The sequence below is a fragment of the Anolis sagrei genome, chromosome 3 (assembly GCF_037176765.1).
Source record: "Anolis sagrei isolate rAnoSag1 chromosome 3, rAnoSag1.mat, whole genome shotgun sequence".
Classification (NCBI taxonomy): Eukaryota; Metazoa; Chordata; class Lepidosauria; order Squamata; family Dactyloidae; genus Anolis; species Anolis sagrei.
The window spans coordinates 267,711,089-267,729,181 of NC_090023.1; the positions used below are offsets into that span (position 1 = coordinate 267,711,089).

At 42.3% G+C, this 18,093-nt stretch overlaps 1 protein-coding gene across 7 annotated transcripts in view; it reads right to left on the minus strand.

The window, feature by feature from the left end:
- The window catches only part of LRCH3 (leucine rich repeats and calponin homology domain containing 3), a 116,797-nt gene that overhangs the window by 36,455 nt on the left and 62,249 nt on the right, over positions 1 to 18,093 (minus strand). For all 7 annotated transcript variants that reach the window (XM_060767301.2, XM_060767296.2, XM_060767295.2 and 4 more), the window contains exons 9-13: positions 17,813 to 17,961; positions 7,800 to 7,876; positions 3,747 to 3,836; positions 938 to 989; positions 693 to 842 (exon numbers count right to left, since the gene is read on the minus strand). In XM_060767301.2, the coding sequence (XP_060623284.2) occupies positions 693 to 842; positions 938 to 989; positions 3,747 to 3,836; positions 7,800 to 7,876; positions 17,813 to 17,961 (518 nt within the window). The remainder of the gene's footprint in view (positions 1 to 692; positions 843 to 937; positions 990 to 3,746; positions 3,837 to 7,799; positions 7,877 to 17,812; positions 17,962 to 18,093) is intronic.

An 18,093-nucleotide genomic window follows, 5' to 3' on the forward strand; every position in this document is an offset into this window, starting at 1 on the left:
AAATCCCAGCAACTACAACTCCCAAATGTCAAGGTCTGTTTTCCCCAAACTCCATCTGTGTTCATATTTGGAAATATTCGTGCCAAGTTTGGTCCAAATCCATCATTATTTGAGGCCAAAGTGCTCTATGGATGTAGGTGAACTACAACTCCAAAACTCAAGGTCAATGCCCACCAAACCCTTCCAGTATTTTATGTTGGTCATGGGAGTTCTGTGTGCCAAGTTTGGTTCAATTTCATAGTTGGTGGAGTTCAGAATGCTCTTTGATTGTAGGTGAACTATAAATCCCAGCAACTACAACTCCCAAATGACAATATCAATACCCCGCCCCCCAGAACCCCTCCAGTATTCAAATTTGGGCGTATTGGGTATTTGTGCCAAATTTGACCTAGTGAATGAAAATGCATCCTGCATATCAGATATTTACATTACGATTTATAGCAGTGGCAAAATGACAGTTATGAAGTAGCAATGAAAATAATTTTATGGTTGGGGGTCACCATAACATGAGGAACTGTATTAAGGGATTGTGACATTAGGAAGGTTGCGAAGCACTGCCCGATGACCTTTCTCAAGAAAAAGTATACTCTTTACATATGTAGCCCTAAGAGATGGAATACACCAAGGCACCTGCTGTGTATACAGCAAACACAGAGCTAATATTGCTGCCTCTCTCTTCAGAAGGTCCTTACTTTGACAAAATCAAGCACAGCTTCCCGCTGGATTTGTTTTGTCCGCATCTTCTCCTCCTCATACTGCAGTGCAGCAAGCTGGGCCTCCCTCCGGGTCCGCTCCACTAAATGCTCACGCTTTTTGTGTAGATCGGCATCTGAGTGAGAGACCTGGAACATGGTTTTGGAGAATGCATTTTTTAAAGTAATCAGCCACATGTGAAACAGAAAGCAGAATGTTTCTGAAATGCAGGGTGTCTGTTTACCTGATTGTGACTGTTGGACAGCAACGGAGTGGAAGAGGGATCATTGGAGCCTCTGAAAATAAAAAGAAACTTTATAGGAGTTTAAACATCGCATTCTCTTACACTTCACAATGCATACAATACATTTAATACAGTCTAGAGAATAAATATTTTCTTCTAGTATCTACAGATATGCAGCTGAACAGTTATTAAATCAAGTAAGTAGATCTAAGAATGAATGTTTCCAGAGGAAAATCTGTAGCATTGGATAAAGGATGTCAGATCAGGGGTAGCAATTTATTACTCATCATTGTCCCAAGACCTACTCTCCTTTCCCTCGGCCCTGGGGCTGGCATTCCACAATTTCCTATCAAGAACAAGTTATGCTATATTTGATCTATGCCAATATCACCAGACTTCCATTACACAACTAGAATGAAGGCTGGGAAGTTATCACAACATGTTCAAGTAGTGAGGGATGGCATTTGGGTGGCATCATATCTAAGTAAAGAATTCACTTAAGTTCTTGGCCAAGCACACCTAATATGCCCAGACGAAGTCCTTGACACATAGAATCAAAGAGTTGGAAGAGACCTCATGGGCCAGCCAGTCCAACCCCCTGCCAAGAAGCAGGAATATTGCATTCAAAGCATCCCTGACAGGTGGCCATCCAGACTCTGTTTAAAAGCCTCCAAAGAAGGAGCTCCACCACACTCCGGGACAGAGAATTCCACTGCTAAACAGCTCTCACAGTCAGGAAGTTCTTCCTAATGTTCCAATGGAATCTCCTTTCTTGTAGTTTGAAGCCATTGTTCCATGTCCTAGTCTCTAGGGAATTAGAAAACAAGCTTGCTCCCTCCTCCCTGTGGCTTCCTCTCACATATTTATACATGGCCATCATGTCTCCTCTCAGCCTTCTCTTCTTCAGGCTAAACATGCCCAGCTCTTTACGCCACTCCTCATAGGGCTTGTTCTCCAGACCCTTGATTTTAGTCGCCCTCCTCTGGACACATTCCAGCTTGTCAATATCTCTCTTCAATTGTGGTGCCCAGAATTGGACACAATATTCCAGACGTGGTCTAACCAAGGCAGAATAGAGGATGGGTAGCATGACTCCCTTGGATCTAGACACTATGCTCCTAGTGATGCAGGCCACAATCCCATTGGCTTTTTTTGCTGCCGCATCACATTGTTGGCTCATGTTTAACTTGTTGTCCACGAGGACTCCAATATCTTTTTCACATGTACTGCTCTCGAGCCAGGCATTGTCCCCCATTCTGTATCTTTGCAGTCAAGTTAATTAAAATGGTTGTTGTTGTTGTTGTGTGCCTTCAAGTCATTTCATACTTACAGCGACCCTAAGTCTAGAATATAGGATAAGTGCTGTGTAAATGACCTCGGAGGGTCACATCCGGCCCACGGGCCTTAGTTGGATAAACCTGCTTTTATTAGTAAGACTACCTTCCTGCAACCATAGCTTTCAGTTCAACACAAGACACTTCTGAAGAGAAGTGGCTGTTCATGTAATAAAAAACTCAAGAGGTTGCAGAACTAGTCCGCCCACAAACAGTCCTTTTGGAGCCTAGCTCTTCTCCCCCCAAACCGTATGATTTAAAGAAGTCTGAATTCCTTTCCCCAGCTACCACTATGAACTACAGAGTTCAACAGCAACAATAAAGCCTTCAAGACAGAATCCACTGGAAACTTCTCCTAAACATACTCCCATGGCAACCCAGGAACAACGTGAAAAAATAGGAGTTGCATTTATTGCCTTGGGATTTCCATGTCTTTTGCTTAGCCCACTACAGCAATTAACAAGCACAGCCTCACTGCTCTTTAAGTATAATACTAACAATTTAACTTCATCAGTTTTACAAGGAATAAATGGATTTGGATATATGTAAATGCCTCATGCTGTGCCCAGTTCTTTTGCATACAAAATCCACAAAGGCACTCTTTGGAACTTTGCAATGAGAGCTCTCCCGAGGGCCACCATGTTTCAAGCACGTTTCCTTGTGGTCATTAACAACCACTGAGGCCTTCAGAAGCTTCCATCTAGTGTTTGCATTGATAACTTGGGGTGCTTCAAAAAGAAATATCTCAGCCTAGAACTCCAGTTCAAGTTTGTGCAAAGTAACCACGGAACAATGAGTTCAAGGACTCCTTTTTATGCAAGACAGTAATGTTTCCCTCTCACAACATAAGGTTTCAGAGAAGAGTTATCTATTTGGGAGTAGCTGGGTTTCAACATTAATTGACTGGGAAGCTCAAGTTATTTTACTGACTAGGGAAGGCTAAGGTATAACTCATTTGTGCTCTTTGAAGTGCCACACTGTGCATGGCTCAAGCAATCCTAAAAATGCTTATCTACTCTCCTTTTCCCATCATTGCCTTTGGATGGTATGAAAACGATCTCACAAAGGCAGGATGGGGCACCCTTCCATCATTCATGAAACAATATCCGAATGGCCCTGCATGCAATTTGCTCAAACTTAATCAAGAAACTCATTTGGAACAGCAAAGGATCTGCAATTTAATCCCATTCCAATTTTCCTGTTCTCATTGTAATGACTGTTATAAGTCATGAACACCAAACCTCGTATCATTTACATCTCAAGTCTGGGTCTTCTCATTTCCTTATTTGGCATCATCAACACCCTCGACAGCCCTCTGTGCCGTCACTAGGGAATGCCATGCTCCACACAACATGAAAGCAATGATATTGACAAGAATCAGATTTAAAAGGATTTCTTTTTCTACAACAAAACTATCAATAGACAAAACCAGGCTCTATTTTAAAAGGGGAGGACTGCTTCCGTCACTTCCTTACCTTTCCGCCCGATCTAGGTAGTTCCTTAACAGCCGCTCTCTGTCATGCGTCAAGCTCAGACTTTCGGGCCGCTTTAACTCATCTGCATCCCTTCAAGTAGACATATTAAATTGGAGATATTAATGATACAAAGAAAAAGGAATGAGAGAAAACTAAAGACAAATTATAGCTTCTTCCTCTACAAAACAAAACCCACCTGCCCTTATTTATTTATTCATTTATTTATTTCAAGCCCCACCTTAGAATCACAGAGTTGGAAGAGATCTCGTGGGCCATCTACTCCAACCCCTGTCTGCCAAGAAGCAGGAAAATCACATTCAAAGCATCCCTGACCGATGGCCATCTAGCCTTTTTTTTAAAAGCCTCCAAAGAAGAAGCCTCCACCACACTCCGGGGCAGAGAGTTCTACTGCTGAACAGCTCTCTCAATTAGGAAACTCTTCTTAAAGTTCAGGTGGAATCTCCTTTCCTGTAGTTTGAAGCCATTGTTCCACATCCTAGCCTTCAGGGAAGCGGAAAACAAGCCCCCTCCCTCCTCCCTGTAACTTCTCCTTACATTTTTTATATGGCTATCATGTTAGCGCTAGCAGAAGGATCACAGAAGCACTGAATCATATCTCTCCTCAGCCTTCTCTTCTGCAGGTTAAACATGCCCAGCTCTTTAAGCTGCTCCTCATAGGGTTTGTTCTCCAGACCCTAGATCATTGTAGTAACCCTCCTCTGGAAATATTCCAGCTTAGAGTCAACACCTCCCTTCAATTGCGGTGCCCGGAATTGGACACAGTGTGATTCCAGGTGTGGTCTGACCAAGGAAGAATAGAGGGGGAGCATGATTCCCTGGATCTAGACACTATACTCCTATTTATGCAGCTCAAAATTCAATTGGCTTTTTTACTTGCCGCATGACATTGTTGGCTCATGTTTAACTTGTTGTGCATGAGGACTCCAATATCTTTTTCACACGTACTGCTGTCAAGCCAGGCATCATCCCTTTCTGTATCTTTACAATTCATTTTTTCTGCCTAAGTGGAGTATCTTGCATTTGTCCCTGTTGAACTTCATTTTGTTTGTTTTGGCCAATATTCTCTCTAATCTGTTAAGATTGTTTTGAATTCTGCTCCTGTCTTCTGGAGTATTGGTTATCCCTCCCAATTTGGTGTTATCTGCAAACTCTGATGATGCCTTCTAACCCTTCATCTAAGTCATTTATAAAGATCCTGAACAGGACCGGGCCCAGGAGGGAACGCTGCTTGTGGCACTCCACTTGTCACTTCTTTCCAGAATGAAGAGGAAGCATTGGTGAGCACCCTCTGGGTTCGTCCGCTTACAACAATTATAGATCCACCTCACCGTAGTTTTGCCTAGCCCACATTTGACTAGATGTGGGCAAAACATCAGGAGAGAATGCTTTGAACATTGCCATGCAGCCTGGAAAACTCACAGCAAACCAGTGATTCCCGCCATGAAAGCGGTCAACAATACATTTGACTAGTGTATTTGTCAGAAGGTCATGGGGGACCTTTTCGAAGACCTTCTCCCAACATGGGACCCAAGTATGTTTATAACAAGGTTGAATTAAAAAAAACCTAAAAATCTGAGCATAAATATAATGAAATAAGCTATGATTTTGTAAACAACACCAAATTAAACAATACAAAATAATTTTAAAACATTACAATACGAACAACCACGAATGTGAAATGATACAAAAATATTTCAATCCACAACAAAGACAAATAACCCTAAGGCAATGAACTTTTTCCAAAGTTCATGTTTGGGGGCTCGCCCAGCATTCAAATTCAAAATGCAACATCAGCAGTTATGGTTAATGGCATTTTAAAAGGTTCTTCCCCAAACATTGGAAATTCACAATGAGCAAATAATAGCTAATGATCCTTAACAACAATCACTTGGCTGGGAAGAGGGCATGGAATGAAGAAAACAAGTGGCAGGATCACGTTTTGTTTTAAGGACACGGGAGAGCAAGTTCCAAAGCACTGAAAAGCATCTTGGATGTAAAATTCGAAATTGGGCTTTTTATAAAACTGTGGCTCTAAAGAAAATTGACTCCTCTGCTAGATCTGCACGGAAGAGCTTCAGACATAGTAAAGAAGCTCATGCACCAAAGCTTCTATCAGATCATTAACTTTCCCACTAAACAAGGAATGCGTCCTCCTCCACTTCACTGATCACTAGGAAGCTTCAGGACCAGGCTTTTACAAGTTTAAGTCTCTCACGAGAAGCCTGTACTGGATGGACTGCATCTTGGAAATGTATTTATGAGCAAACAAACTGAACACAGGGCAGGCAAGCCTCCACACAGGCCATGGCAACCTGCAAAACAGCATCAGGTTCTCATGTACTGTAGCAAACATCACACAGGACCAGACTTGCCACTGGCCCTGAAATGCTCCCCTCATTGCCTCCCGTCCACTGTATCCATATTCAAGTCCTAGGGAGGCTTAAGCCTGGTTTGAATTAGGCTGTGCATTGGGCTGATTAAGAAAAACCTTCTTAAATTAGCGTGAGTTTCTCCAGATCTATATTTGCACTGATTGCCGCCACCACAGATTTTGTAAGCATAAGCCAATTCTAGATGGTGTCTCCTTCTTACGCCTTTTTCTAATTTAAGCTTCACAAATCCTGGGGTGAGGATCATCAGCATTATGCCCATTTTTGGTTAGGTAATTAAAATTCTACAGGCAGCACTCAAACACTTTAGAAGTGCATTTACTCTATTTTAATGGGTCCTGCTCTATACAGATCAGGCATTCAACCGGGGGGTGGGGGGTGTAGAGTGTGATGGACAAACAAACCCCTGCTTCAAAGGCTTGAAAATCTCTATCTGTTCTAGCAAAACCGTTTGGTTATCAGTTCTAAAGATCTATATACAAGGCAATACTTAGAAAACCTGGGAATAATACTGCTACATATGATGAACTTGATACAGGCATAGACCAAATTCTAAGGCACTGAAGTATGAAGATATTATATTTAAAACGGTGTTGTAACGATAGACATAACTCTATCTCCTAGCTATGATGAGAGGATCAAGGTTGCCCTGCTATTGTGTATGTTCCTTCTCTCTTCCACTGCAAACTGCATTCCTCTACATAAACCCACACTAGCTGGAACTCCCCAGCAAGCAAGAGTCCAAAAGTGGCAGGCTCAAAAAAACCCAGAACCTCAATCAATGGCTGATACCAAATGAGAGACTCCACCCTGGGCACACAGAAAACTGGGTGACTTGGAAGGTGCTGAACAGACTGCGAGATGAAGAGCCAATCTTAAGAAATGGGGCTACAAAGTGGAATCCACGACATGTGAGTGTGGAGAAGAGCAAACCACTGACCACCTGCTGCAATGCAACCTGAGCCCTGCTACATGCACAATGGAGGACCTCCTTGCGGCAAGACCAGAGGCATTCCAAGTGGCCAGATACTGGTCAAAGGACATTTAATCAACTACCAAGTTTGCAAACTTTGTGTTTTGTCTGTTTGTTTGTTTGTTTTATTAAAAATGTAATACAACTGTCTGGTTGCTCCTGACACGATAAAGAAATAAAATAAAATAAACAAACCCACATCCCACAGGCAACAAACACCAGGTATGTACTGAGTCCAAACATGAGAGTAATTAATACTAATTAATATTAATAACTGACATTTCTTACCCACCTCTCTTCAAAAAGGGTTACAGAATAATTAGCATTACACAAGATATTTTGCTTAAAATGTAATGTGACCCCTTATCCACAGATTCAATATCCTTGGTTTCACTTACCCGAGTTCCCAAAAGTATATCAGAAGTGTTTGTGCGCATCTCTCTAGATCCCCTTGTGCAATTCTAGGATATACCTTGGAACCAAGTATATTCAATATATAGCATCCATTGTATCAGGTATCCATCCCCTTTGGGTATGGAGGCTGTACTGTACTGTAAGGCCACAAACCCAAAATAATGCAATCTGTCCTATATTCTGTATATTCCAGGCCCTGCAGCATGATATTTCCTGGGGATTCTCAGAACTCTGGACAAATGAAACAAAACTTACCTGTTATGGTGCAAGTATCTTCTTGAATCTTCTGATCTATGGCATTCTCGGATTGGTACTAGTTTTACTGGTGAACCCTTAGAAAAAGAGAAAAAAAAGGATTGCAAATATAACCAACATTTTCATTACTCTGAGTAGTCCAACACCCATTGCTGTGTGCCTTCAAGTTATTTATGCCACTTTAAGGTTTCTTGGCAGAATTTCTTCAGAGAAGTTTTGCCCTTGCTTTCCTCTGAGCCTTCATACCAGTTAAGGATTAGTAAAAAAAACAAAACAAGAATACGTCCAAATTAAGTCTGCAGCAATGCATGGCTTCAGTCTGTGCATATTACTCATGCAAAGGTTGAACCATGATCAGGGTAGGTTATCTGATCCTTGACTGGTAGAATTAATCTTTCCATGTACAGAACTCAGGTTAGCATGGTAAACTATGGTTTTACACTCTGTCAGAGCTTTTAACCAGAGTTAAAAGAACATATCACAGTAATCCCTAACTACAAGTGGATGTTAGCTTCTACTGAATTTTAAGGGCAGGGGATTTCTTGATCATGGAGATAAACTATTGGTTAACTATGTTTTCTTGTGATTCTCTGAGCAGATGATTTCCCAAAGCTTATTCAGTTGCTCTTAGTATATTTATTTATAACCCCAAATACCTGGGAGTCACTCTGGACCGTGCTCTTACCTACAAGAAACACTGCCTGAACATCAAGCAAAAAGTGGCTGCTAGAAACAATATCATACGAAAGCTGACTAGCACAACCTGGGGATCACAACCACACACAGTGAAGACATCTGCCCTTGCGTTATGCTACTCTGCTGCTGAGTACGCATGCCCAGTGTGGAACACATCTCACCACACTAAAAAAGTGGATGTGGCTCTTAATGAGACATGCCGCATTATCATGGGGTGTCTGCGCCCTACACCACTGGAGAAAGTACACTGCTTAGCCGGTATTACACCACCTGACATCCACCGGGAAGTAGCAGCCAGTAGTGAAAGGACCAAGGCAGAGATATCTCCAGCTCATCCCGTTTGGGTATCAGCCAGCACGTCAATGACTTAAATCTAGAAATAGTTTTCTAAGCTCTACAGAGATACTCGCTGGAACACCTCAGCAAGCAAGAGTCCAAAAGTGGCAGGCTCAAACCAAGAACCTCAACCAATGGCTGATACCAAATGATAGACTCCCCCCGGGCACACAGAAGACTGGCCGACTTGGAAGGCGCTGAACAGACTGCGCTCTGGCACCACGAGATGCAGAGCCAACCTTCAGAAATGGGGCTGCAAAGTGGAATCCTCGACATGCGAGTGTGGAGAAGAGTAAACCACTGGCCACCTGCTGCAATGCACCCTGAGCCTTGCCACATGCACAATGGAGGACCTTCTTGCAGCAACACCAGAGGCACTCCAAGTGACCAGCTACTGGTCAAAGGACATTTAATCAACTACCAAACTCACACATATTGTATTTTGTCTGTTTGTTTGTTTTGTTCTGTTAGAATTGTAATACAATTGACTGGTTGCCCTGACACGACAAATAAGTACATTTATTGTAACAGGAAACGGTTTACTTTCAGCTGTACTTGATTTGATTATGGTGCCATCTTGAGAAGCAAACCTGGTTGTTGTTTTTAAAACAGTACCTTCCAAAACAGCCCGTGGGTCTCCCCTTGAAGCATGTTCTGAGCAGCAAGGCCACTCTCTCAATTCATTACTGGGCTTGCAGAACTAATATACGGCCAGAGGAAATCTGAGCCATTGCAATTTGAAGAATGGAAATTGGGGGAAATATAAAGGGGCTTTTTTATCCAGCCACTGAGCAAGCGGTAATTAAGTTGGCCCACAGAGACGGTGATATTATCCCACAGTGCACAAAAGCAGCCCAGTCAGCCCCTGGGGGAGCCCTCATGCACTCAACCGGAAGATCATCCGGGTAATTAGGGAGCCAGTCTCGCTGCGGCTTAGTCCTGGGAGAAGAATGGTGGCTATGTTGGGGCCTGAGCGCATACGTGGGATCCAAAGTGGACGGGAATGTTGGGACCCTGAAAGGCCCCCCAGAAGAGAACAATAAGCCAACGTCAATGAGCCTTTGCACAGCTCTGCATGTTGAGTCCTGGATGAAGGCACATAATGGAACTCAAGCACGGGACACGCTGCTTGTTCAGCAAAGCAGAAGATTATCCCATGCAGGGTGCCGGGGCCACATGGGGAGCAACCTGCTGTTGGAAGCCTCCTGTTCCACTTACGCAGAAGAGCTGAGGCTGGAGGCCACAGAGGTGCAAACGCATTATTTGAACGTTTCCTGAATTTGATTATAGGCTTATTAAGAGTTCTTCCATTTCCTACGGCACAGACGGGCTCTGCAGGGGGTGGTTTCCCCCTCAATGTGCTCCCAACAGTTACAAGGCCAAATTCTGGGTGACATTTTCTTTAGTCCATCTCCCCCATCACATCAATGAGTTTGAAAGCAGATGTACAGATTTCACAAAAGAACCAGATGAATAGGACTGTTGCATGATCAAATAATAAAATAAAAACACGAGAGAATACACGTTAATAGCAGCAAAAGTATTATTTGCCCAACAAAGGAATAAGATGGAAATACCAACTACAAAAAATGGGCAATGAAGATGTGGGAAATGGGCAAAGAAATGGAAAAGTTAACAACTTTGTTAAAATATAAATCTTTGGACACATTCTTAGAAAAATAAAACCTTTCTATCTATCTATCTATCTATCTATCTATCTATTTATCTATATTCTGTATATACTTGAGTATAAGCCTAGTTTTTCAGCCCTTTTTTAAGGCTGAAAAAGTCCCCCTCGGCTTATATTCGAGTCAAGGTTATTTATTATTTTACTCTGTTATTATTATTTTTATTACATTTATTATTTTACTCAATTATTATTATTAATATTAATATTATTACATTTATTATTTTACTCGATTATTATTAGTATTATTACATTTATTATTCAATTATTACTGTTATTACATTTCCATTATGTTACTCTATTTATTATTGTTATTGTTATATTCATTATTCTATTATTACTGTTATTACATTTCCATTATTTTACTCTATTATTGTTGTTGTTATTATTACATTTATTGTTTTACTCTATTATTATTGGAAGGCTATGTAAGCACATTTACATTGAAGAATTTTAAAATAATGGTTTGATCAGAGTTGGGTGATCTTAAATAACAGTTTTATGTAAATATTTAAAAACATTTAACCCACTGATGCCTTGATAAATGTAATTGGACTGATATCTATTTTTATTTTGAATTTTACCAGTAGCTGCTGCATTTCCCACCCTCAGATTATACTTGAGTCAATATGTTTTCCCAGTTATTTGTGGTAAAATTAGGTGCCTCGGCTTATATTTGGGTCGGCATATACTTGGGTATATATGGGATATAGATATAGGAGAGAGACATGCCGCATTATCACGGGGTGTCTGCGCCCTACACCACTGGAGAAATTACACTGCTTAGCTGGTATTGCCCCACATGATATCCGCCGGGAAGTAGCAGCCAATAGTGAAAAGACCAAGGCAGAGATATCTCCAGCTCATCCCCTGTTTGGGTATCAGCCAGCACGTCAACGACTTAAATCTAGACATAGTTTTCTAAGATCTACAGAGACACTCGCTGGAACACCTCAGCAAGTGAGAGTCCAAAAGTGGCAGGCTCAAACCCAGAACCTCAACCAATGGCTGATACCAAATGAGAGACTCCCCCCTGGGCACAAAGAGGACTGGGCGACGTGGAAGGCACTGAACAGACTGCGCTCTGGCACCACAAGATGCAGAGCCAACCTTCAGAAATGGGGCTACAAAGTGGAATCCTCGACATGCAAATGTGGAGAGGAGCAAACCACTGACCACCTGCTGCAATGCAACCTTAGCCCTGCCACATGCACAATGGAGGACCTTCTTGCAGCAACACCAGAAGCACTCCAAGTGGCCAGATACTGGTCAAAGGACATTTAATCAACTACCAAACTCACAAATGTTGTATTATGTCTGTTTGTTTGCTTTGTTCTGTTAGAAATGTAATATAATTGACTGGCTGCCCTGACACGAAATAAAATAAAGGAGAGGGAAATACTCTATGTACAGGTCTGGAGATATACAACTATTGGGATATTGATTTGTTAAAGTAAAAATAAGCAGACATAAAGAACTTGATGGATATAAGGTGGAATAAAAATGTTAAAAGTATAAATGGGATGCATAAAGGGATGCAGGAAAAGCTCTTATGTATGTATCTACAGGAAGTCCACGAGTTAGAAACATCTGACTTACAAATGGGGGTGAGACAACAGAGAAAGAAATCTAGTCATTGAAAGGGAAATCCACTCCTGAAAGAGTTATTACAATGGAGAAAAGGTGTCTCCACTGAAGCTGTATCTCCAAATCTCTGGGAGATCAGGGACCCATAGAAACTCAACACATGACAGTAAGCAAGTCCTACTTTCTCAGCCTAGGAGGCAAGCCTCCTTTGTCTAGAGCAGGGGTCCTCAAACTTTTTAAACAGAGGGCCAGGTCACAGTCCGCCAAACTGTTGGAGGGCCAAATTATAATTTGAAAAAAACACGAATGAATTCCTACGCACATTGCACATATCTCATTTGTCGTGCAAAAAAACACTTAAATACAATAATTAAAATGAAGAACAATTTTAACAATTGTTGATGAGATAGGATTGTTGTTGTTGGTGTTGTTGTGTGCTTTCAAGTCGTTTCAGACTTAGGTTGACCCTGAGTGAGGGCTGGGTAAATGACCTTGGAGGGCCGTATCTGGCTCTCGGGTCTTAGTTCGAGGACCCCTGGTCTAGAGCTGTCAAGAAAACCTGAAGACAGAGTTACTGCAAGTCGTAGCTGTCTTGGGAGCACATAACAACATTTTTTTGTCGTTTCAGGAGTGACTCCTGGTGTGAGAGAATTGGCCGTCTGCAAGGACGTTGCCCAGGGACGCCCAGATGATTTGATGTTTTTATCATCCTTGTGGGAGGCTTCTCCCATGTCCCCGCATGAGGAGCTGGAGCTGATAGAGGGAGCTCATCCGCCTCTCCCCGGATTCAAACCTGCGACCTGTCGGTCTTCAGTCCTGCTGGCACAGGGGTTTAACCCACTGCGCCACCGGGGGCTCCTTATAACAACAATATAAACATTTCTCTCCTACCACATGCTATTCCTAGATTTTAGCACAAAATTAAAAATAAACAACAAGGAACATGTTGGCATGACCTTTCACACTTAAAAACCCCATCAAATCCTCAACTGCCTCTGTATCCGCTCAGCTGCATCCAGTAATAACCAAATCCAGATGTAAGTTCTTATAAGCACATGTCTGATTCGGTGAATTTATGCAACTAAGGAATACTCACTGGAGATTTTTTTTAATGAATCTCTGCCACTCAGAGAGCGAACATACAGGACACAGAGAAAAGGGCAGTCCTGCTGAGTCTTCAGCACTACACTGAAGAATGAAATTCACATCAAGCTTACAACACAACTGCTCTATTTAGAAGCCTGTCAATAGTTTCTACTCGCCTAGTTCAAAGTAGTAGCTCTGGAAATGGGGAAAAAAGTGAAGCAGGCATTCTATAGTTATTTGAGAAATGTGTGGGAGGTAGTTGCATAAATACACTCCAGACCTTCTGGTATCAATTCAGGATTATAAAAGACTGCCTCAAAATGAATTATGGGGCCTTACAACTGTTTCCTGACAGCCAACCTTTTTCCAAGGAGACTCCAACACCAATACATAGCAAAAAGTAAACTTTATTCACTCAATATTGTGTCATAAAACTGATCTGACCTACTGTATGTGTCATCGAAGGCTTTCATGGTTGAAATCACTGGGTTTCTGTCAGTTTTCTGGGCTGTATGGCCATGTTCCAGAAGCATTATCTCCTGAGGTTTCACTCACATCTATGGCAGCTATCCTCAGAGGTTGAGGGGTCTGCTGGAAACTAGGCAAGTGAGGCTTATATACCTGTGGAATGTCCAGGGTGGGAGAAAGAACTTTTGTCTGTTGGAAGCAAGTGTGAATATTGCAATTGGCCACTTTGATTAGCACTGAATGGCATTGCAGTTTCAAAGCCTGGCTGCCTGCTGCCTGAGGTAATCATTGTTTGGCCCTGATTGATGCTTGTCTGGAATTCCCCTGTTTTCTGAGTGTTGCTCTTTATTTACTGTCCTGAATTTAGAGCAGTGGTTCTCAACCTGGGGTCCCCAAATTTTTTTGATCTTTTTGAACTCTCAGAAATCCTAACACCTGGTAAACTGGCTGGGATTTCTGGGAGTTGTAAGCCAAAAACATACCCCTGGTTGAGAACCACTGTTTTAGAGGGTTTTTTAAAAAACTGGACACCAGATTTTGTTCATTTTCATGGTTTCCTCCTTTCTGTTGACATTGTGCACACGACTGTGCATTTCAATGGCTTCTCAACCTCAGGCAGACAAGAATTCTTTCTCTCACCCTGGACATTCCACAGATCTATAAACCAGACTTGCCTAGTTTCCAACAGACTCCTCAACTTCTGAGGATGCCTGCCATAGATGTGGGCAAACATCAGGAGAGAATGCTTGCTGAATATGGCCATACAACCCCGAAAACTCACAGCAACCCAGTGATCTGACCTAATTTTTCATTTAGTGGCATCTACCAAATAGAAGGAGAAAACGTCGAGGCAGTGACAGGTTTTGTATTTCTAGGTGCAAAGATTACTGCAGACGCAGACTGCAGCCAGGAAATCAGGAGACGCTTCCTTCTTGGGAGGAAAGCAATGTCCAATCTCAATAAAATAGTGAAGAGTAGAGACATCACACTGGAAATGAAGATCCGCATAGTCAAAGCAATGGTATTCCCCATAGTCATTTACGGATGACTAGGGAAGGCTGAGCGAAGGAAGATAGATGCTTTTGAACCGTGCTGTTGGAGGAAAGTTCTGAGAGTGCCTTGGACCACGAGAATATCCAACCAGTCCATCCTCCAGGAAATAAAGCCCGACTGCTCATTGGAGGGAAAAGATAGTAGAGCCAAAGATGAAGTACTTTGGCCACATCATGAGAAGAAAGGAAAGCTTAGAGAAGACAATGATGCTGGGGAAAATGGAAGAAAAAAGGAAGAGGGGCCGACCAAGGGCAAGATGGATGGGATCCTTGAAGTGACTGGACTGACCTTGAAGGAGCTGGGGGTGGTGATGGCTGACAGGGAGCTCTGGCCTGGACTGGTCCATGAGGCCACAAAGAGTCGGAAATGACTGAACGAATGAACAACCAATTTATTGTTATGCTGTCATTCTAGAAGCCTTATGGTTATAAAGCCGAGCTGAGCAGCTTCCATCCAGCAAATAATTTGAAAACGTTCAACTTGAGTAATTTTCCTTCTCTTCTCCCTCACCATCCCTTATTTGTTGGGTATCTTGTTTTAAATTCTGATTATAAGCTTGAAATCAAGAATTATTGCACTACTTATTTTTGTAAGATCCTCTGGAAGCCTTTTTGGCTAAAGGATCGGACATAGATGACGTGAAAAGCAGTGTGGTGCTGCTAGTTTGAAATAGGCTAGTAGAAACTGTTTGCAGATGTCGGTGGAAATACGCTCTCAGACTCAGAGGAATTAAAGGAAAGGCCCCTCTGAACAAATCCTGCCAAGAAAACCCCTTGGCAATTTCGATTTAAGGTCACCACAAGTCGGAGATGACTTGAAGGCACACAACAGCAACAGATGACTTAAATCAATGGTAGGGAATATTTAGGCCACAGGTCTCCAATTACTTATTTATTTAGTTGGTGGGGGAAAATGACTTTTTGTCTCCAAACTGGCTCATCCAAAAGGAAGAGACCCATGCTTTCCTGGCCCCTTAAAACCTTAAGTCCAACAACATCTGGAATAACACAGGCCTGTCTTCCATCCTTGATCTCACGTTCAAATGCCAGGAAGTTCTTCAGCACCATAGAAGACGAAGCAATTGTGGTCCTGTTAGCTGGACCCAATTTGTCACTGTGAAGTTATGCATGTAATTATGTGAAATCAAGAAATAGACTCCCCTCTCTTCTCTTTCTTGGGAAGGAACACTTTATTCAGTCTGAGCCACAAAGTAAGGGGGAAATCTGAAGTGAAAACACTGCTGCAACGCAATGAGCATGGACATCTAAATTGTAACCTTTCAGTTCAAATACCACAGGGCAGATTTAAATGAGTAGTCCTTAAAGATACAAGCACTACATTGTTCAAGCTCGTGTTCTCGGTAGAAAGCCCAAAATGGGTTGAATGTCTTTATTTCTTAAAAGGCAAAAAAGGACATACTTTAGGGATGCTTGACCTTTATTTTTGCCTTCCCTGGGGCATCTGAACTGTCATGACAGTATGCTGGGTGGGGCGAACAAGTTTGAGCAAAAGGCCAAGAAACTTCTCTATAAGGCTTAATGGGTGGGTTTGGCTTCAAGCGGAGCGTTCAGTTGCTAATGACAGAATTTATAATAGAAGAACACATGCTCAAAGAGGGAATGCAAAAAGAGAATGGCTAAAAGACAACCATTAAAAACAGATCAGAGAGGCACAGAATTATGAATGATGAAATGACAACAGCATATAATAACACGCTAAGTTGTCATCATAATAGATGATTTTAGAATATCAGAAAAAGGCTCACTTTTTAGTACTTCAGGAAAAAAATGCTTCTGATACATGGCCATACAGCCCAGAAAACTCACAGCAACCCAGTGATTCTGGTCAAGAAAGCCTTTGATAATACACCAGGAAAAAATGCTTCTGATGCATGGCCATACAGCCCAGAAAACTCACAACAACCCAGTGATTCTGGTCAAGAAAGCCTTTGATAATACGCCAGGAAAAAATGTTTATGATACATGGCCATACAGCCCAGAAAACTCACAGCAACCCAGTGATTCTGGCCATGAAAGCTTTTGATAATACGCCAGGAAAAAAATGCTTCTGATACATGGCCATACAACCCAGAAAGCTCACAGCAACCCAGTGATTCCAGCCATGAAAGCCTTTGATAATACGCCAGGAAAAAAAATGCTTCTGATACATGGCCATACAGCCCAGAAAATTCACAGCAACCCAGTGATTCTGGTCAAGAAAGCCTTTGATAATACGCCAGGAAAAAATGCTTCTGATACATGGCCATACAGCCCAGAAAACCCACAGCAACCCAGTGATTCTGGTCAAGAAAGCCTTTGATAATACGCCAGGAAAAAATGCTTCTGATACACGGCCATACAGCCCAGAAAACTCACAGCAACCCAGTTATTCTGACCATGAAAGCCTTTGATAATACGTTAGGAAAAAATGCTTCTGATACATGGCCATACAGCCCAGAAAACTCACAGCAACCCAGTGATTCTGGCCATGAAAGCCTTTGATAATACGCCAGGAAAAAATGCTTCTGATACATGGCCATACAGCCCAGAAAACTCACAGCAACCCAGTGATTCTGGCCATGAAAGCCTTTGACAACACATGGCAAAAACTTGTTACAAAAGGGGAAAAGGAGCATCATGTACAAGGCTAGTAGGCACACAATCCCTTCACCGCTGTTTTAAGGATTAAAGAAATCCTAGACAGCACTAGGATTAAGAGTACTGGGAGATCCAAGCCACACTGTGCTGCACTGAAGGCCAACTAAGAAACAACAACAACACTGAACCACAGAGAGAAACAGATGTTAGGTATTTATGGAATTATGATAGAAATATGGGAAGTTGGATAGGACTGAGATTTTCCAAGGAAAAACATCATAAACTCACCAAAAGTATTCCTATAGGCCAGGCATGGGCAAACTTTGGCCCTCCAGGTGTTTTGGACTCCACTTCCCACATTTCCTAACAGCCTGCTTGATCTGCCAGTTAGGAATTGTAGGAGTTAAAATCTAAAACACCTGGAGGGTCAAAGGTTGCCCATGCCTGCGAGAAAGAAGGTTCACCCCATGCAAACATGCAGTTGACTGAAAAGGAAGAACTACCTCATGAGAAATCCTCCGCTGTTCAATGTAAGCCATGAACTGTGAGCTAAGGCTGTCTGATTCCGTGCACTTGGGTTGCCGCACCTCTTCCTCCTCCTCTTCAGCGGCACAGCTGTCAATAAAGTCGATCTGATCCAGATCATGTTCCACTTGACAAACACAAAGAGAAAGGCCATAATTAGATAAGCAGCAGGGGAGAGAACGACAGAAGTCTCATTACGGTTGCAGCCTCAACAACTCTAGCTTTGCTTGTAGGTGCTCCAAACAGGTTTCATGGCACC